This window comes from Pantherophis guttatus, chromosome 3 (genome assembly GCF_059756535.1).
Source record: "Pantherophis guttatus breed Tessera chromosome 3, ASM5975653v1, whole genome shotgun sequence".
Lineage (NCBI taxonomy): Eukaryota > Metazoa > Chordata > Lepidosauria > Squamata > Colubridae > Pantherophis > Pantherophis guttatus.
In genome coordinates, this window is record NC_142065.1 from 116566096 (window position 1) to 116587575 (window position 21480).

At 47.0% G+C, this 21480-nt stretch overlaps 1 protein-coding gene across 6 annotated transcripts in view; it reads right to left on the reverse strand.

Annotated features, from left to right (window-relative positions):
• Positions 1 to 21480, reverse strand: part of HDAC3 (histone deacetylase 3) — a 187172-nt gene that overhangs the window by 69873 nt on the left and 95819 nt on the right. For all 6 annotated transcript variants that reach the window (XM_060686757.2, XM_060686756.2, XM_087891208.1 and 3 more), the window contains one exon: positions 12480 to 12561. In XM_060686757.2, coding sequence (XP_060542740.1) covers positions 12480 to 12561 — 82 coding nt within the window. The remainder of the gene's footprint in view (positions 1 to 12479; positions 12562 to 21480) is intronic.

The following is a 21480-nucleotide window of genomic DNA, read 5'->3' on the forward strand; positions in this document are numbered from 1 at the left end:
GGTATTAATTTGTAATCCAAATATCCAATTTAATCCGATGAGTAAATTAGAAAAATAAAAATAAAATAGAAAAAGTATTGAAAGCCAAATTACTAAAAAAAGAACAAATCCAATTAGTCTCCAAAAGATAAAAAAAATATCCAATAATACTATCCAGCCAAAAAAACAAAAAACAGAACAAAACAAAACCAAAACAAAAGGAAAAGCCAGGAACAATTTTTTTTTTTCAAAAGATACAGAAGAAAAAATTGTTTTTTTAAACTCCTATCCTCCTCCAGGCTCTTCTTGCCTTAATCCAAATTTTAAACGAACCACAAGTATCCTTTTTCACTCCTTAAAAAAGGGGGGGGGAAACCATACAAAGATGAAGGAAGAATCTCCAAAACAGCAACTCCAAAACAAAGTACTTCAAAAAGCTCACACAGGCAAATAAAAAAAAAAAAAGATAAAAAAGTAAAAACAAATTCAGCACTCCCATCTCTTCACTCCTTTCTCATACGAGTTTCTCTCTTCAACAGCTGTTTTCTTATCAGCACAGCCAGCATTGTCAAGGTAAAGGGGCGTTGGTCCTACCTGATACGCTCCTTCTCATTGAGTGGAGACAGCAGCCAGTGTGGGTACTACTCATCCAATCAGATTGAAGGACTGAGTCAGCCAACAACTTTAAGTCCCGCCTCTGTTGCCGGGCAGACCCAGCTTTGGCGAAGACTCGTAAGACTGACTCGGCGTGTGGGCACAGAAGGCAGGATCTGCCACCAGGTAAGTCAAGAGAAGAGTAAAACAGACAGAGAAAAAACAGCCGGAGAAGGGGGGGTCTGGCTGCTGTCTCCACTCAACGAGAAGGAGCGTATCAGGTAGGACCAACGCCCCTTCTCCATTGAGAGTGGAGACAGCAGCCAGTGTGGGACATACCCCAGTTCACTGTCCCGAGTTCAGGGTGGGAACCGGCTGGTCGGCAACAACAGTCTCCCCGGCAACGACACGCTGAAGCACCCGTCGTCCGAAAGCCGCCTCCGCCGATGCAAACTGATCCAATCGATAATGGCGTACGAAGGGCACTGGTGAAATCCACGTAGCCGCCCTGCAGATCTCCAACAAGGGCGCCTGGGTCGCCCATGCAGCAGTCGTAGCCGCGCTACGGGTGGAATGAGCGGTCACTCGAGCTGGACGCGGAAGGGATCGAAGGTCGTAGGCCGAAGCGATGGTAAGTCGAATTCAACGACCGACCACAGCTGAGGAATCCTTGCACCCTTGGGAAACGGGCAAAAAAGAGACAAACAGCGACTCCAAACGACGGAAAACAGATGTCCTCTTAATGTAGATCCGCAAAGCCCGTCGCACGTCGAGCGAGTGCCATCTTCGCTCCCGTGGATGAACAGGGCGCGGGCAGAAATTAGGCAGAATGATTTCCTGCGAGCGGTGGAAAACCGAATTGATTTTCGGGACAAAGGTGGGGTCCAAACGGAGAACTACACGGTCCGAATGAAAGACACAAAGGTCAGAACGGATGGATAATGCCGCTATCTCCGAAATACGATGGGCTGACGTTATCGCCACCAGGAAGGAGACCTTGCAGGAGAGTAGACGGAGACTAGTAGTTCGCAAAGGTTCGTACGGGGGACCCATAAGCGACTCCAGAACTAAGGGGAGATCCCATGTAGGGTATCTGTGCACTACAGGAGGACACAAATTAGTAGCTCCCTGCAGAAAACGCCGGATTAGGCGATGATGCGACAATGATGGCAAAGACCCGCAGACCAGGACCGAGGACAACGCGGCCACATGCCTACGTAACGTGTTGGAAGAGAGGCCTTGTGCCAGGCCCTGCTGCAGAAAACATAAAATGTCCACAATGGATGGCTGAAGAGCGGAAACACCGGACTCGGAACACCAGGAACAGAAGGCGCGCCAGGTGGCAGAGTAAATGCGATCCGTAGAAGCGCGGCGCGAGGCTTGCAATGTCTGAATAACGTCCGGCGGGATATGCACCGCTGTCAAAGTGCTCCGCTCAACCGCCAAACGGTCAGGTTGAGCCAGGCGGGGTCCGGGTGTAATAGAGCGCCCTGGGACAGCACGTCGTCCTCGAGGGGGATGCGCCACGATGGGGCCACCGAGAGGGACACAAGGTCCGCATACCAGGGTCTCCGGGGCCAATGAGGCGCTACAAGAACCACTTCCGCCCGCTCGTACAAGATCTTGCGAATCACTCTGGGCAGGAGTGAGGTCGGGGGAAAGGCGTAGAGAAGACCCGCCGGCCATGGAATTCGAAGAGCGTCGACGCCCGCTGCCTGAGGATCTGGGAATCTGGCGAAGAACTGTTGCAGCTGAGCATTCGTGTGCGTTGCAAAGAGGTCGATCACCGGCATGCCAAACCTCCGAGACAGCTCCTGGAAGATTCGGGGATGGAGGCGCCACTCCGCGTTGTCCACTCGACGACGACTCAGCCAGTCCGCTTGGGAGTTGTCCGCTCCGGAAATATGCTCTGCCCGAAGGGAGCAAAGGTGCCGCTCTGCCCAGAATCCCAGTCGCAGGGCCAGCAGAAGAAGTGACCTCGACCTGGTCCCCCCCAGCTTGTTCAGGTGCGCTTTTGCTGCGACATTGTCCGTCAGAACGAGGACGTGTGAGTTGGAGACCAGGCTTCGGAATGCCCTGAGAGCCAGGAAGATCGCCTGTAGTTCCAGCCAGTTGATCGGGCGACGGGACTCTGCCGGGCTCCAAGTGCCCTGAGCCAACTGACCTTGGCAATGGGCCCCCCAACCAAGGAGGCTGGCATCTGTGGTTACGATCACCCTCTGAGGCTCCAGGAAAAACGACCCCGCAGCTAGGGCCGGGGAACGCCACCACCGCAGGGACCGACAAACCGCCGGAGGGACCGGAACCGGCCTGAATGAAGTGCCTCTGCCCGCCTTCTGCAACGGCAAGAGAAACCATTGAAGTTCCCGTGCGTGCAGTTGTGCCCAGGGAACTATGGAGATGGCAGAAATCATTTTCCCTAACAGTTGGGAGAGGACAAGAGGGGAAATGGCCCTGCAGGCTTCCACCTTGGAAACTAACTGACGGATACCCGCCTGTCTATCGGGGGACAAAAACACCCTACCCTGAACCGTGTCGATCAGGGCTCCCAAATGGACCAAACTGGTGGAAGGAGAGAGGTGACTCTTAACTAAATTAACCGAGAAACCATGGGCCGCCAACGTCTCTACCGTGAGACGAACGTCCGACACAGCCTGAGCAACAGAAGGGGACAACAAGAGAATATCATCGAGGTAGCATAAAAGTCTAACAGAACGGACACGAAGAAATGCCGCTAAAGCAGCCAACACCTTCGTAAAGGTACGGGGGGCAGAGGAGAGACCAAAAGGTAACGCCCTATATTGATAATGGACCCCCCCGTAACAAAATCTCAAAAAACGTCTATGGGAGGGAAGGATAGGGATGTGCAAATAAGCCTCTATAAGGTCTATGGAAGAGAGGAGATCGCCCCTCCGAACACCGGCTAGAATAGTTTGTAAGGATTGCATTTTGAATTTACGGTACACCACGTACCTATTTAAGCGTTTCAGGTCCAAAATAGGGCGCCACCCCCCTGAAGATTTGGGAACCAGGAAAACCCTGGAATAGAAACCCTGATGCTCCTGGCCCACAGGGACGGGTTGAATAGCTCTAATGGTCAGGAGATGGTGAATTGCTGTGTCCATAAGGGACTTTCTCTCCAAATTACGAGAAATCGGACAACAGACAAAGGAGTCAGGGGGGGTGGAGACAAATTCGATAGCTAGACCCGAACGAAGAGTGGCTAAGACCCACTGATCAGAGGTGGACCGTTCCCAGGCGGCTACGAAAATGGCCAATCTGCCGCCAATGGGAGGATTAGAAATGTAATTAGCGCCGGCGACGGATGAAACGACCTCCTCCCCCTCGAAAGGGCCGCTTAGACCCTAACGATCTACCCCGGAATCCCCTATCTTGCGAGCCCCGCTGTCTGCCAAAATTTGTGTACGGCCGGGGCGAGGGGAAGGAGGAGGAAGAAGGCCCACCAACAGAGTTACCTCGAAGGTGGGGTCGAGGGGGATATGGAGAGAAGCGGGAATCCCCCCTGCGGAAAACCGCTGCCAAAACCTTGCGTTTGTCTCTGGTTTCGGTCAAAAAGGGGTCTAAGGCGTCCCGAAACAAACGGGACCCCCCCAAATGGGACCGAGGCGAGCTTCCATTTATGCCTGGCGTCCGCCTGCCAATGTCGGAGCCAGGTCAAACGGCGAGCCGTCACAGCAGAGGCCAGCGATTTGGCCGCAAAACGAGCAGCGCTGAGAGTGGAGTCCGCTGAAAACTGAACCGCAGCTACAATCTTATTGAGGTCATGCTTAATACGAGCATCTTCCGGTGACAATGTTTCTTGTAACTGGCGGAGCCACAACAACGTGGAGCGGTTAAAGAAAGATGCTGTAGAGGCCGCCTTAATGGCCCATGCTGCCCCCAGATGGGCCCTTTGGAGGACCATATCAGCACGGCGTTCATCAGGTCGTAAGTTCTCAGCAGGATCGCCCGGCACAGCGGCAGAAGAGAGAAGAGCAGCGATGGGAGCATCTATTGACGGGAGCTGCAGAAGAGTGTCCAGGTCAGAAGCGACCTGGAAATTAGTACGGTCAGATGAAGAAGGGATAGGAGCTGACGCTGGGGAAGTCCACTGCCGTTTCATGACGTCCAGGAAAAGTGGAGGTGTAGGAATGGTTGTAATCGGTTTGGGCGGCTCAGCGAACATCGGGTCCAAAGTTCCAGACGGCCCAGAAACAGAAGGATGGGAATCAGGGGAGGAAAGCCGAGCCGTATTGACGGCTTTGAACAGAAGAGACCTAAACAAGGCCTGTGGAAAAAGGGCCGTAGACACCGGCTGATCAGGTGGAAGGTTCTCGTCATCTGACAACCCAGAGTCACCGTTGTCACTGATGTCCGCATCCGACAGGGGGGAGAGTTGACCAGCATGGGAGCAGGAGGGAGAGCGAGGTGGCCTGGGAGGTGCATGACCAGAAGAACGAGGCTGCTCTGGTGAGGCCGACCGAACAGACCCAGCAACACTGGAGGGACGACGACCCGCTGCCAAAGTCTTTTGCACTGCAGCCTCAATCATCTTTTGCAGTTGGTCGGAAGACAGGGGACAACTCACCGCCTCCTGAGGCAGGACAGGAACCAAGGGAACCGCAGAGGTGTCAAGAGGAGGCGGAATATCAGGAATCTCCTCATTCGCAGGCGGTGCAGTGACAAGGTCCGCAGGAACAGAGCCCCACAAATTTGAAGTGGAGATGGTGACCGGGCAGTCCCTGAGAGACAACTGGTCCGGAGTCGCCGGCCGAGAATACTGCAGCGGAGCAGAAGTTGTTGAAGACTGAAGATCAGAGCTCGCCTTGGCGCAAAGTTGGGTGAGGACTCTGTCCCTCCGTTTTTCCACTCTTTCCAGCGCACTGCCATGCTTTCTGTTCTTGTGATGGGCGTGAGAAGACGGGGCAACAAGTGACTGCGCTGGATCTTGAAACGAGGCAGATTCATCCTCTGACTGCCTCTGAGAAGCAGAGCTATGCTTACGGCCATGTTTGGATTTGGCCAATGACTTTGGCATAATGACAGATCCCAAGACAAAAGCAGCAGTCACAAAGTGAGGACCCGGAGGGGAGCGCGGCAACTCCACTAATTTCCAGCCCTGAGCACACGATCCAGAGGGCGAACAGCAGGGGGAGCGCAGCCACTCCACAAAATGGCCGCTGCAAGAAGAAAGCAGCAATGGAGGCTGGCAAGGGCAGCGGGGATACAGTAAGTTCAATAGCCAAGGAAGGGGGCGCGAAGCTCCACGAACACCCGCACAGCCAGCCCAGTCAAGAACAGTCCAGACAGTTGCCCTTTAAATCTGCCCACAGCTTCAGAGACAGTCGCTGGGAAGTTGGGGGGGGGGGCGCGAAAACCCCACTCTCCAATTTAATTGGTAAACAGGCAGGAAGCCCCCCAGGAGCTGCAGCAGGTAAAATAATCCCACTAAATAGCTCCGTTGGAAGCCACCGCTTCTTCAGAGGGAGCCTGCAACCCCGGCTCAGCTGTTGGTCGGCTATCAGCGCTGCGCTAATTAATTCAGCAGGTGCTGGTCGGAGCGGCTTGAAATAAGCGCTAGCAGCAGCGTGGGCAAGCACCAAGAAGAAGCCACCAGTAACCACGAAGGGCAGGCAATCTAGCTTCCAGGGAGGTGGATTCAAAGTCCAAAGCAGCAGGCAGCAAGTTCTTTTAAAGTTTAGAAGTTGCGTTTTGGAGCGGAGGGCTTCAAAATGGCCGCCGCCACAGAAACGGCGCGAAAATACGGCCGAGAAGACAATTAGGAGGCCCTGGGGGAAGCGGTCAGCAAGGAGAGTCAGGTCCTGAGGAGGTAGCTGCCAAGCCTGGCAGGGAGCCCCAGGAAGCCCCCCCAGGGGTCCCCAAAGGGAGAAAACAAAAAGCCCTCACAGCAGAGGCTTAACAGTTCTAAAGTGGGAAAACACAGGGCAAAAAAACTTACAAAGTCCAAAGGCAACCAAGTCCACAGGGAGAAGCAGAAGAAAAGTCAGAAACAGTCCAGGTTCAAAAAGACCAATAATTCCAAAAAGGAGAGATAGTTTGGAGAAAAGCAGTCAGAGCTACAGACCCACACGCCAGTCCAACTGAAGGACTGAGCCAAAGCTGGGTCTGCCCGGCAACAGAGGCGGGACTTAAAGTTGTTGGCTGACTCAGTCCTTCAATCTGATTGGATGAGTAGTACCCACACTGGCTGCTGTCTCCACTCTCAATGGAGAAAATAGGCTTGTAACTAATTCAAAATTGGTTTTTTTTATAGTTTTTTCTTTCTTGCCACTAGATGGCATTGCAGTATAACAAAACTATACGGTTCCACGCTTCAATTCTTTCAATCCATTTCCATTTAAATTAAAATCATTTGTAATAATTCTCTGTCTCAAACTAATCAGTCAATTTTCTCACTCTTCTTAATTTCAAATCCAGTCTTCCAAATCAATTCTCAGCCAAATTTTCAGTTCATGTAATCCATACAAAAAAAGAAAGAAAAACTTTTCCCCTTTTAAGCTTTCACTTTCTTTGCCGCTTCAATACCGGAAATGGAGAGCTGATACACAACCGCTCTCCCTCCTCACTTTAGCCACTTCCACTCTATATATTTTGATTTCAAGTGGGTATGAAAAGGAAACTTTTATCGATAAAGCCAGGTTCTCACCTAGATGATGCACTTTCTCTTTAAAAAAAAAAGTTTTATTGGTTCCCCCCTCCCACACACACATTTACCCACATCTTTTTTGAACAGAGCATTGGCCATATCTTATTTTATACAATTAATCAAATTCAAATACATTTTACTTCAATTACAGTTTTTGCCAAAATCTTTTTCCCTTTTTTTCATCATGTCTCAATATTTCTATGCTTGCTTACATAAACAACATCTTCATTTGCCCTTAAATTCTAATTATTGCTATTTATTCATATTTGTTCTCTTTTATTCTTTAAACAATTCATTCTTTATCTTAATATCTTTATATTTGTTCAGGATTGCCTTTCTTTCATCTTTTTTATTGTACAGCAACTTTTCTCCTCAAACCTATCACCTCTCTTTCTTTCCTTCTTACTTTCTCTTCCCCTCTTCTTCTCCTCCCTACTTCCCCTTCCTTTCTCCTTCACCTCCTCTCTTCCTCCCTCTCTTACCCTCACTCCTACGCTAATTTCCATTCCCTTCTCTTCCTTCCCTCTCTCTCCTTCCTTCTCTCTTCTCCTTCCTTCATCCCTCTCTGTTGCTGTATTCATTTTCAATTTTATATTTTCCACTATGGAGTCCAGACAACCCCGATCTTTCTTTCATTTATCAAGTATATTTCTCGAAATTTCCCCTCATCTTTTTAATTATCAGCAGTATATTTCATCTTATTCCATTTTTTCTTTTAAACCTTTACTCAAACAATCTTCCAAAATACAATTTCTACAACTAGCATCCTTCTCTTTATTGACAAATTAACATTTTCACTGACTCTTAACCATTTTCTCTTAGTCTTTCCACAGTTCTCTTTCTTGATGTTTTCGTCTTTCTCCCATTTCTTTACCTTCTTTTTTCCTTTTATCTCTCCCCTTCAGCCTTTTTTCTTTAATTTTAACTCTATTGCTTTTCATTCTCAATCTTTCCCCATTTATTTCTCTTCTCTTCATATTTGAGATATATTTTCCCTTATCCATTTTTATTCTATCACTGTTGAACCCAGTGTAATCATCTTTATCTTTTTTCAATTATTTCCTTTTCAATATTATCTCGTCTCTCTTGCTTCTCATTCATCTTTTCTCTTCTTTTTTTTTTTTGCCATCTAACCAATCTTCTGCTTCTTTATTTCCCTTAAATACCTCCCTTATTTTTTGAAACATCTCCCTTAGTGTCTCATATTCATCCTCCCAATTCTCCATATTTTCAATTTTAAAAGGCTAGGATTTTTAAGCTTGTTCTTTTCATTTACATATACTTCAGGTTTCAAAGTCCATAGTCTCTTTAAAAAAAAAAGTCCACTTCAAATATTTACTTGAGCCAGCAGAGTTTAGTCTTTGTCTCTTTAACCTTGCTTCAGCTGCACAAATATGCACTCCCACACCTCTCTCTCACGTTCTTTCTGCCGACAAATGTCTTTCTCCAAATCACTAGTCTTCTGGCAACAAAATCTCCATTTTATAATCCACAAGAACGCTTACTTTCTGTTTTCCAAATTAAATCCTTTATTGTTTAAAAAAATGTTTTTCTGTCTCCTTTTTCCTAGTCTTATTCTTATTCTTTCCAAATCCAATTATAAATCCAGGTGGAAGATTCCTTTTAGGGCTTTAGGTTTGATTTTAAATTTCCTTTTTTCTCTCTCTTCGCTTAAATTCCCCCTCCAGCAGCTGTTTCTCCGATTCACAATTTCCATAACAAAATAGCCATCTTGCAGTACACAAAAGCAGTCACTCTTTAAATTAAATTCTTCTGCTGTTTAAAACATTTTTCTGTCTCCTTTTTCCTTGTCTTTTTATTTATTTATTTATTTTTATTTTATTTCAAATTTATATACTGCACCTTCTCCCAAGGGACTCAGGGCGGTGTACAGCCAGATAAAAACATACAATACAAACATTAAGAACAATTAAAAGAATATATATTAATTTGGCCCCAGTTTAAAATGACAAACCAGTTAAAAATTAAAAATTAAAAAATATGTTAAGCCAGCCCGGCTTGATGAAAAAAGAAAGTTTTAAGGGCACGGTGGAAGGCACTGAGGTCTTGGATTCTCCTTATCTCAGGGGGCAGCTAGTTCCATAGGGTAGGTGCCCCCACAGAGAAGGCCCTCCCCCTGGGGGTCACCAGCCTACATTGTTTGGTTGATGGCACCCCGAGGAGGCCCTCTCTGTGGGAGCGCACGGGTCGATGGGAGGTTGTCAGTAGCAGCAGGCGGTCTCGAAGATAACTAGGTCCTATGCCATGGAGCGCTTTAAAGGTGGTAACCAACACCTTGAAGCGCACCCGGAAAACCACTGGGAGCCAGTGCAGCTCTCGCAGGAGCGGTGTTATGTGGGAGCGCCATGCAGCTCCCGTAATTACCCGCGCGGCCGCATTCTGGACCAGTTGGAGCCTCCGGGTGCTCTTCAAGGGGAGCCCCATGTAGAGAGCGTTGCAGTAGTCCAGGCGAGAGGTGACGAGGGCATGAGTGACTGTGCACATAGGATCCCGATCAAGAAAGGGTCGCAACTGGCGAATCAGGCGAACCTGACAAAAGGTCCCCCTGACAGCCGTCAGATGTTCCTCCAAGGACAGCTGCATATCCAGGAGGACTCCCAGATTGCGCGCCCTCTCCGAGGGGGCCAAAGACTTGCCCCCAATAGTCAGCAATGGAGTCAGCTGACTATATCGGGATGCCGGGAACCACAGCCACTCAGTCTTGGAAGGGTTGAGCTTGAGCTTATTCTTATTCTTATTTTTTCCAAATCCAATTATAAATCCAGGTGGAAGATTCCTTTTAGGGATTTAGATTTGATTTTAAAGTTCCTTTTTTCTCTATCTCCGCTTAAGTTCCCCAGTGCTAATTAGCTGTCAATTTCCGCTGGGATTTCTTTCAAGCTGTTAAAAGTTTTTTCCTTTTTATCTGTGAGTTGGCTAATTACTCACCCAGCAACAATACTCCATTCAATTACTGCTCCAACATTCCCTCTTTCTGATCGTGGCCACTCTGGTTTATGACAGCTCCTTAATGGCTGCCTTCCTTTGCTGACGGGTCAAAGACTAATGCCGGCACTTCAGGGAACTTGCTCATTCCCTATCCATGCCAGCGAGTGTCTTCTTTCTTCGCTGTCTCCACAAGACAGCTATGATCCCTGGGGATCCCCAAAATCGGTTAGGGTATCGGTGTTCTCCTGGAGACCCAGAATCCACACCGTATCGCCTGATGCCCGCCATTTCCCCCCTCCATGATGCACTTTCTCTTGATATCACTGCTCCGTTGTGAGCACCCCAGCTTCTTAGTGGCTCTTATGGCAGCTTTCTCAGATGTCTGGTTTGAGAAGCTACCTTTGATTAATCCGGGAATTTGTGGATTCCCTGAGTTAATCAATCCGTGCTTCTCTTGTTTGCCCTCCCTACAAGATGGCTTAGGTCAATTAAGACTCTCGATCAGCTAAGATATCAGCGGCTATTCTGGAGCCCCCCAAAAAACAGCTGTCATGCCGCGACGCTGGCTACGCCTCCCTCTCACATATCTTTAATCTTATGTGGTCTACAGATTGCTGATTCTGTTCCTCTGAGAAATGAGTCACCCATCACAAACAGCTGTGTTTTTTTCTTTGGGGAAGTCTGAGCTACTGGAACACTTGAGTGAAATTCTTCTCCCAATGTTTGCAAGTTTTCCTCCAGGGGCAGGTTATGAAATTGTTCAGCTCCAGTGGTTGTGAGGTCAGTCTTCTTGGGTTTTTCTGTCCTGTAAATAACATGCTACCAACTAACTTCCTCTTGGTGTTCATTTTTTCTAGTAATTGCTTCTTCCTTGCTGTGTTCAATTTGGATACAGACCTCTGCCTTTACTAGGAGTTCTACATGTTTAGGTATGAGTATACACATGTATTAGAATATCATTCTTGTCATCCTTTGCAACACTATGCCAAGCATACCACTGTGTAAAGCCTTTGCATAAATTATCAAGATACAATTTAAAAAATATTTAAAGGGATTTAAAAAGTATTCTTAAGTGTACATTGATTAAAGAAATAATCATAAACAGTATACATGCCGTACATACATATACCGTATATATTTGCTTACATACAATTACATTCTATTCTGCTTTCTTATATCTTATTTTTACAAGATGGTAGATCTTGTAACTGACATCTGTCTGAAAGTGCAAAAGCTAAAAAAAGCAGTAATTTGAGTCAAGGAAGCAGGTTAGGACAAGGAAGATAAATCTAAATGCAAATTAAAGGGCTGGAGAGGGGAACAGAAGTGATCACAATCTATTCTGAGGTTCTAAGTAATAGATCAAAACCCAATCAAAACAGCAGTCCACAGAAATCTGATGATAGTTTGACAAAAGTTATCAAAAATATGCTCCCAAATTTCCACAATTAATTAAAATGTAACTAGTCCATATTCCTATAGTTTCACAAGTACTATCATTCCATTTTTTAATCAAAATTAATCTAAAAATCTGACTAAATCATTGTTTTATATAATATGGACTTTCTAAAAATGAAATCTGTATGTGCATTGTTCTGAGTACTGAAAGACATAAATTCCAGTTTAAAATGCATTTTTACTAAGGATGATTACAGAATCTTGTGGATTAATTTAAATAATTAATCTTCCTAACTAGTGATTAAAATCATAATTTAAATGAAATCCAATCCAAAGTGAACTGGGAACTTTCCAACTGGGAACTTTCTAATTTAGGCTCATGCGTTTATTCAACTTTAGTTATGATCATACTTCAATAAAATTCAATAAAAAGTTATGAATGTCATTTTACTGCATAGTTGAAAACAGCATTAGAAGAATGCTCTAGTCCAGTGATGGCTAACCTTTTCCGGACCGAGTGCCCAAAGCACGTATGCGTGCCTGCGAATGCACACATGCATTTCCGAACCCCCAAAATGCAATGCATGTGCAGCCCTCATGTATGCGCCCCAAGATGCATGCATGCACGCTCCACGCATGCACCCCATGCATGCGCACGAGCCCCCTACACACGCCTCACCTCCCACGCATGCGCGGCAGAGACCCGACGACCAGCTGGCTGAAGGGAGGTGCGTGCGCATATCCAGTGGAGTTGAACTGGGGTGACAGTTCGCGTGCCCACAGAGAGGGCACTGCGTCCCACCTGTGGCATGCGTGCCATAAGTTCATCATCACAGCTCTAGTCAATATATCTTAAGTTATGAAACAGTAGAAGGCTGCTTCACCTCTGTACCTTATTATTCAGCTGTGTTGCTCCTTGCAAGGAAGCTCCAGTATATCGAGAACAAAATTCAAATAGTCCTGGAAAAACAGGGCTGAAGGAGAAAAAGAATCAGACAATTATATGGAATTAAAGGTAACATAGCAGATCCATATCATTTTACTTTCTTGTAATATTATATTTCAAGTTAAAATTATATTTCAAGTTAAGAAAAATGAATAGGGAAGCGAATTTGGGGGGGGGGAAGTAATAATGCATAAGATTTCATAGAAATATAATAAACTAATGGCAGAAAAAGGACTAGTGGTCCATCAAGTCTGCCTTTTGAGTTTTTTATTTATTTGTTTATTTATTTGTTCATTTATTTTAATTATTATTTTTTATTGTTAGTATTTTAATTTTTAATTTTTTGGGATAATGGACATGTATTTAGCTGGATTAGGGCCTCATTTTTCCTGCTGGTGATCCCTTTAGTGATGCATTCCAGAATTTTGTCCCAAAGATGCTTTTTCAAAAGGCAACTTTTTTTTCCCTTGAAGACATTTCACTTCTCATCCAAGACGCTTCTTCTGTTCTGACTGAATGGTAGTGAACGGGAGGATTTAAATTCCCTGTAGTCATCTGGTTGTTAACACTCTGAAGATTGGTCATTAGCTCTCTAATACTCCAATACTGTACACTGCCAGAGGATTCTTTTTTCCCCAACTGCATGCTCTTACCTTAAAAACATTGAACTGCAGTTTCCACATTTTTTATCAATTTTCCAGCAAAACCAAATTATTTTCCATGTTACAAATACCCCCAAGAATATCAACTCTATTACACACCTTTGTGTCATCTGAAAAAAGACAAATCTTACCTAGAAATCCTTATATTATCACTTACAAATATATTGAACAGAATTCGAACTAAGCCTTGTCAAATTACTTTCAAATTGCTCATGTGGAAAGGCTTTTCTCAATATGGCAAATATTATAAGTCTTCTTACAGTCCTGGAGGGAATGGGGTGCAGGTAACCCTCAATTTACAACAGTTCATTTAAAAAGTGGCTTATCACCATTTTTCAGAGTTATGACTGTTGCTGCATCCCCATAGTCATGTGATCAAAATTCAGACACTTGGCAATTGACTCATATTTATGATGGTTGCAGTTATGTGAACCCCTTCTGTGAACTGACAAGTAAAGTCAATGGGGAAACCAGATTCACTTAGGAACCACGTTACTAACTTACTAACTGCAGTGATTCACCTAACAACTGTGGCAAGAAAGGTTGTAAAATGGGGCAAAGTTCACTTAACAACTGTCTCACTTAGTAACAGAAATTTTGGGCTTAATTGTGGTTACAAGTCAACAACTACCTATATTATTCTTTTCTCCAAAATGCCCATATGGTATACAACAAATATTATTTTACTTGCCAAGGAAAATAATAAGTAATCATTTCAGTTCTGCTATATTTCAAAGATGTTCCAAAATACAATTGTCTACCCAATTCAACTTTCAGAAATTTGCACACAATTTGTAATGAACTTCTCAAGTGTTTGATGCAATCCAAAAATGAATAGTTACATAATTACCTCCCATAAATGTGTTTCCATATCAAAATTTTGCAAGATTTAATTTAAAAATATTTTGTAAGTTTAACTGTTTATTCCTTTCTGCCTGAGTTTGCTCAACTGCTTTTGAAAGTCTCCCCAGGCAGTTTTCTGCTTTGACGAAAAGAAAAGAAAAGAAAAGAAAAGAAAAGAAAAGAAAAGAAAAGAAAAAAGAAAAGAAATAACATGGTTGCACAAAGAATTCTCTGATCAATTGAAAGAAATAAAGTACAAAAACATGGAAAGAGGGACACATAACTATGGCAAAGTATCAACAAATAACCCGAACCTGCAAAGCTGAAGTTAGGAAAGCTAAGGCTCAGAACAAAAAAAGACTTACAACAAATATCAAAAACTTCTCCATATTCTTCTATTTTTTCTATTCGTTTAGGCCCTGTTTCCTCTGGGTCTTCCAAAAGAAAAGCTAAGTCATCTGCAAATGCCTGTAATTTGTACTGTTCCTTTTTAATTTCCATGCCTTTTATCTCTATATCTTGTCTAATGTTTCTATTTAATACTTCCAACGTCAATATAAATAATAGTGGTGACAAGGGACATCCTTGTTCTGTACCTTTCTTAATGCTAACCTTCTCAGTCATGTCTCCATTTACCATCACTTTTGCAGTTTGTTTGTGATGTATTGCCTTAACCATATTAACAAATCTTCCCCAAAGCCAATCTTTTAGCTGTGCTAGCATAAATTGCCAATTCACATTCCCAAATACTTTCTGTACATCCAGGAAGACCAGCGCCATTTGCAGTGGTGAAATCTAAAACTTTTCCCTACCGGTTCTGTGGGCGTGGCTTGGTGGTCATGTGACTTAGTGGGCGTGGCCAGCTCAATGTCACTCACTTCAAGAGGTGCCTTGTCTGGCCTCTCCCCTCCCAGCCATTTCTTGTCACAGCATCAACATATCTATAGTTCTGTAAAAATGTTGTTTACCTTTTTTCACCTTTATTATCTACATACTATAGATGTACTTTCATGGACCACTGAAAGGAGGAAATGGCTCACATGCTTTGCCCAAGAGTGTGATAGGCAACAGGCTTTTAAGGGGCTGCCAGAAAGAAGGGGGGGGCAATGTATTTTCCAAAGCACCAGAAGGCAAAAGAAGCAATTGATGGAAACTGAAGATATTCGCTTCCGGCGTGTCCCAAGATGGCGGCGGTCGGCTGAGCTCCACTGAGGAGATGGAGAGGTCGCTGGTGTCAGGGGTCTTCGGGAGCCGCTTTAACTATCTCCGGCTCCAGTCCCAATGAGGGGAATGCCCGCCCTGCCTGCTGAGGGCTTTTTCGCCCTCCGGAATATCAGGGCAGGGCGGGACGTGCTGTTTGAAGCCGCTGCGGGAGATGGGGCGGCGGCCTGCTAAAAACAGCTGTTTCCGGCTTGTCAGCGCCGGGAGGAGTGGAAGCCAGAGCGTTCAGCGGCAGTCGGCGTTGCTATGCGGTGGCGGCGGCTTGGAGGTGCCCTTCATCCCCTCGCCCCTCAGGGATCTCTGGGACGCTCTCCGGATGTTTTTCGGGGATCCTGGAGGCGCCATGGGGAGCCCAGGGTGCCGGTTACGAGCCGGCGACGGCGGTGGTGGCGGCGGCGGAAGGCAATGGCAGCCACGGATCATCCGGCTGAGGAAAGAGCTTGCAGCAGGTGGATGGGGGAATACGGACAGCCTTGCCCTCAGGATTACCATCTGCTCTTTTTTGAGCCTTGACCCCTGTTATCCGGGGTTTGTTTGTCATCAGAGCTGAGACTGGGGATTTGGGGAGTTTGGGACAGGAGAGGCGGGAGGCTGACCAGGGCTCTATTGGTCGCCTCGGGTGGCTTCTCCTCCCCCCCTTCTTCCCCCAGGTATGGGTGGGTGTTGGCCTTTAATGGCCACCCACCCTTGGACTTGGACTGGGTTTTTTGTCTGCTATCCCTACTCTCGCCCCAGGGAAAAACTTGTGCCTGTGGGATTATCATCGTCTTTAATAACTTTACAAATTGCTGGCTTCTTGTGCGACCCCAAACTGGAGGAGAACTGGGCAAAATGGTGTGCAGGTGCTGAGGGGGCTGTTTGTCATCCGCCAGATGAAAGGATGGACTATTGTGACTTTATTGTCGATGTCATCTGCCCCAGTCACTGTGAGAGGGTGACTGGGATAATTATCCTCCAGACGTGGGGAGATGTCACTGGCCCCTTTCACTGTCGTGAGAGGGCAGTGAACCAGCTCCTGATATGAAGATCTACTTTGACCCAGTATTTTTGGACGATCTGGTGAAGCCCTGACCAGTTGACTCTCCATCTCTGTTTTGTGCGATGTTTACGGCTGCTGACCTGCTTGCGCTGCGAGACTCCCCCCTCTCGCAGGTTTGGCCCTCCTCACTATCGAGGGCCTACCTTGATGACGGATTTTGGAATCCCGAGAGGTGGCATGCGGCGAGGAGGGGGTTGTGGGGTTTTTTGGGGAAATTTTTAGATAAGGTTTTAAAGGTTTCTGGGAGGGGGGTGGGTTCGGTGGGTTTGGGGGAGAACCTGTCGGGGAGGAGGCCAGAGCCGGCTGAAGAGCACAGCACTAGAGATGCGGGAACCGGGGTCAAGGAGGGGGTTAGAGCTTGTGTTGTGGATGGACATTACATCAGTACTGTGGGTGGGAGGGGCAGATATGGCGGGAGCAGGGGGTCACATCAGGTTGTGGGAGCGCGCGCCCGCTGGCTCCAAGCGGTGGCGCGCTCCGGCCTCCAATGCTCCCCTCGTTCCCCAGGTTGCACAGACCCTCAGGCCCTGGGCCTTCGGCTGATGCTGTGCAACGCCCGGTCCGTGGTAAATAAAGCCCCCCTCATTTGTGATCTTGTTCAGGAGGGGGGAGCGGACCTGGCGGGTATTACGGAGACCTGGTTGGGCCAGGAGGGGGGTCCCCCTCGTTGAGATGTGCCCACCTGGTTTCCGCGCATTCCATCAGCCGAGGACACAGGGGAGGGGCGGGGGTGGTGGCAGTTGTCATTAGAGAAGGTCTTGGTCCGAGGGAGGTCACTGTTCCTCAGACGGCTGGTTGTGAGTCCCTCCTTGTGAAGTGGGGTCATGGGGTGCAGATGGGTGTGCTGGTTACGTACCTGGCTCCCTGCCATGTGACGGCAGCCCTGCCCGAGCTGCTCAACGTTATAGCCGCGGTGGCGGTTGAAACCCCCAGGCTTATGGTCATGGGGGATTTTAATCTGCCATCCGTCGGTGAGGCGTCTGAGGTGGCTCGGGAGTTTATGGCTTCCATGACGGCCATGGACCTGACCCAGTTAGTTCATGGCCCTACTCACACGGGGGGAAACACGCTAGACCTGGTTTTTGTCTCTGGTCAGTGGTTGAGTGATCTTGAGATAGGGGATATAGTGATCGAGCCCTTGTTATGGTCAGATCACTCCCTCCTTCGCTTTGACCTTCGAACCGCCGCAGGGAGGCGGAACCATTGAGGTGGTACCGCCCCAGGCGCCTGATGGATCCTGATAGGTTCCAGATGGAGCTTGGGCCATTTCCTGAGGCTCTGGCACACGGCTCGACTGAGGAGCTGGTGGCCGCCTGGGATAGGGCGGCCGCTGGAGCTTTGGATCGGGTCGTGCCTTTGCGGCCTCTGACCCGGCGTCGATCTCGCCTGGCTCCTTGGTTCACTGAGGAGCTGAGGGAGATGAAGCGCCGGAAAAGACGCCTGGAGAGTGGTTGGAGGGCCAGCCATTCTGAATCTGACCGAACACTGGTAAGGTCTCATATTAAGACCTACCTGGTGGCGATAAAAGTGGCGAAATATAACTATTTTGCCACTCTTATTGCGTCATCAGATAATCGCCCGGCCGCCCTGTTTAGGGTGACCCACTCCCTGCTCCACCAGGAAGCGCGGGAGGACCCCTTGGAGGGTAGAGCCGAGGATTTTGTACAGTATCTGTATGACAAAATCGCTCAGATTCGGGAACACCTGGACTCTGACTGGGTAGATTCAGCGGGGAGGACAGAGGCAGGTCTTGTGAGTATTATCTGGGAAGAGTTTGATTCTGTGACGCCCGAAGACGTGGACAGGATACTGGGCAGACTGAGCGCAGCCACATGTTTACTGGACCCGTGTCCCTCCTGGTTGGTGCTGGCCTATCGGGAGGTTACACGAGGCTGGCTCCAGGGGATTATAAATGCTTCCTTGAGTGAGGGTGTCTTCCCTGCCGCCTTGAAAGAGGCGGTGGTGAGGCCTCTCCTCAAGAAGCCTTCCCTGGACCCGGCAGTGTTGGCAAATTATCGTCCAGTCTCCAACCTTCGCTTCGTTGCAAAGGTTGTTGAGAGTGTGGTAGCGCGACAGCTCCCCCAGTACCTGGATGAATCGTCGTATCTAGATCCGTTCCAGTCGGGCTTCAGGCCTGGGTACAGCACGGAAACGGCATTGGTCGCGTTGATGATCTCTGGAGGGCTCAGGACAGGGGTTGTTCCTCTGTCCTGGTCCTATTACACCTCTCAGCGGCTTTTGATACCATCGACCATGGTATCATGCTGCACCGGCTAGAGGAGTTAGGGGTGGGGGGCACCGTCCTACGGTGGTTCTCCTCCTTTCTCTCTGACCGGTCGCAGTCTGTGTTGACAGGGGGGCAGAGGTCGACCCCGAGGCCCCTTGTATGTGGGGTGCCACAAGGGTCGGTCCTCTCGCCCCTTCTGTTCAACATTTATGTGAAGCCGCTGGGTGAGATCATCCGTGGTTTTGGGGTGAAGTACCATCAGTACGCTGATGATACTCAGCTGTACATCTCCACCCCGGACCACACCAATGATGCCCTTGAAGTGATGTCCCGGTGCCTGGAGGCCGTGCGGATCTGGATGGGGAGAAACCGACTCAGGCTCAACCCATCCAAGACCGAGTGGCTGTGGTTTCCGACATCCCAATATAGTCAGTTGGTGCCATCACTGACTATTGGGGGCGAGTCATTGGCCCCCACGGAGAGGGTTCGCAACTTGGGTGTCCTCCTGGACTCACGGATGTCTTTAGAAGAGCACATGACGGCCGTGGCCAGGGGGACTTTTTATCAGGTCCGCCTGATTCGCCAGTTGCGTCCCTTTCTGGATCGGGACTCGTTAAATACGGTCACTCATGCTCTTGTTACTTCCCGCTTGGACTACTGCAATGCTCTCTACATGGGGTTCCCCTTGAGGAGCACCCGGAGGCTCCAGCTGGTCCAGAATGCAGCCACGCGGGTGGTTATGGGAGCGACGTGGCGCTCCCATGTGACCCCCCTCCTGCGCAAGCTGCACTGGCTCCCGGTGGTCTTCCGGGTGCGCTTCAAGGTTTTGGTTACCACCTTTAGAGCGCTCCATGGCATCGGACCGGGGTATCTACGAGACCGCCTTCTGCTACCAATAGCCTCTCACCGACCAGTACGCTCCCATAGAGAGGGGCTCCTCAGGGTGCCGTCGGCCAAACAGTGTCGACTGGTGGCCCCCAGGGGGAGAGCCTTCTCTGTGGGGGCACCTACCATCTGGAACGAGCTCCCCCCAGAGATATGGAAGATCCCGGACCTGCGCACGTTTCGCCGTGCTCTCAAAACTTTTCTATTTCAGCAAGCTGGCCTGGCCTAACTCCCCTCTTTTAAATTTTAAATTATTTTTTAAATTTTTTAATTCGTGATTTTATAAATTGGGTGTTTTAATTTGTGTTTTGGCCAAAATATTTAATAATTTTAAGGGATTTGTAATATTTGTATTATCTGTATTTTATCTTGGCTGTTCACCGCCCTGAGTCCTTCGGAAGTAGGGCGGTATAGAAATTTGATTAAATAAATAAATAAATAAATAAATAAATAAATAAATAAATAAAGAAAGAAAGAAAGAAAGAAAGAAGGAAAGAAAGAAAGAAAGAAAGAAAGAAAGAAAGAAAGGAAGAAATAAATAAATAAATAAATAAATAAATAAATAAATAAATAAATAAATAAATAAATAAATAAATAAGAAACAGAGAAGCAACCTAAAAATAAGAAGAAACTTCCTGACAGTGAGAACAATTAACCAGTGGAACTACTTCACTAGAAAGGGTTTTCTTTTGCTCCAGGAGAAAATCAGAATAAAGAACTGGAAAAGCCTTCACAGGAAGAGGCTTTTTTGTTCTGCTGTGGAAGAAAAATAGAAGACTGAGAAAAATCTACCCTGGAAGAGGAGCTCTGCTTTTGCTCCAGAGGAAGTAAAAGGCAGTTTCTTTTGAGGCAGTTTCTCAATTCAGGCAAGATTCGCAGTTGTGAAACTGTTTAACATTTTAAGGAGGTGATAATTGCTCTTGGCTGAACGCCCAGACATCTCATTAAAGCTAGTATTCCTTTCCCTGTTTGGGGTGGGGGGAAGAGGAAAAAAAGCGGCAGAAAGTGTCCCTTTATTATTCTAGCTGAGGGCAAATGAGACTAAGACTCATTTGCTGTTTCTTAGCTCATCTGAGGCAGCAATCGCTCTGCCGCGTGAATCAGCTGAGCTAATAAACAACAGAATATAGGAGAGGTGAGAGGAGGGGGAGGGCAGGTGGGCAGAGCCAATCAAAATTATCCCTACCGGTTCTCCGAACCATTCAAAATTTTCCATACCTGGACAGCAGAACCGGTCCGAACCGGTAGCATTTCACCCCTGGCCATTTATTTCTCTGGGTGTGCTTCATAATACTCCAATGTATTTAAGATTGTTGTCATATTGTCTTTAATTTGTCTCTTAGGTAGAAAACCATTTTGATCTGAATGTATAAATTGATTTAAAAATCATTTTAGTCTTTCTGCAATTATTGAAGCAAATATTTTGTAATCTGCATTCAACAAAGATATCGGTCTATAGTTTTTTATCTGTTGTAAGTCTGCATCTTCTTTCGGTAAGAGGGTAATATATGCTTCCATCCATGAATCTGGTACCTTTGCCTCTAAGAGAAGTTCATTGAATACTTCCAACATTGGAATACTTAAAATATCTTGCAGGTTTTTGTATAGTTCTACTGGTAGTCCATCCGGACTTAGTGTCTTCCCATTCTTTTGTCTCTTGATTGCTTCTGTTAATTCCATCATTGATAATATGTTTATCTAACATTAATTTCACTGTTTCAAGTATTTTAGGTAGTTCCGCTTTTTCTAGGTAGTTTTATTTTTTCTTCTGCAATTAATATGGAGAAATGGCAGGTCTGAAAATAAATAAGGAGAAGGGGCTTTGGTCTTACCTGATATGCCCTTTCTTGGGACTAAGGGAACAACAGTCAGGAATGGGTTAACTCTGTCTGTTAGCTGCTAGGACTGAATCTGCAAAACTGTTAAGCCACGCCTCTTCCTGTTGTTTCCCAGTTTTTTGACGAAGGCGTCGACACAGACTGACGTGTTGAGCTGTGAAGACAAAAAACAGTGCACATCCCTCCTGAAAACCCCAGGGCCAGATGGAAAAACCAGGCAGGGCTGACTGCT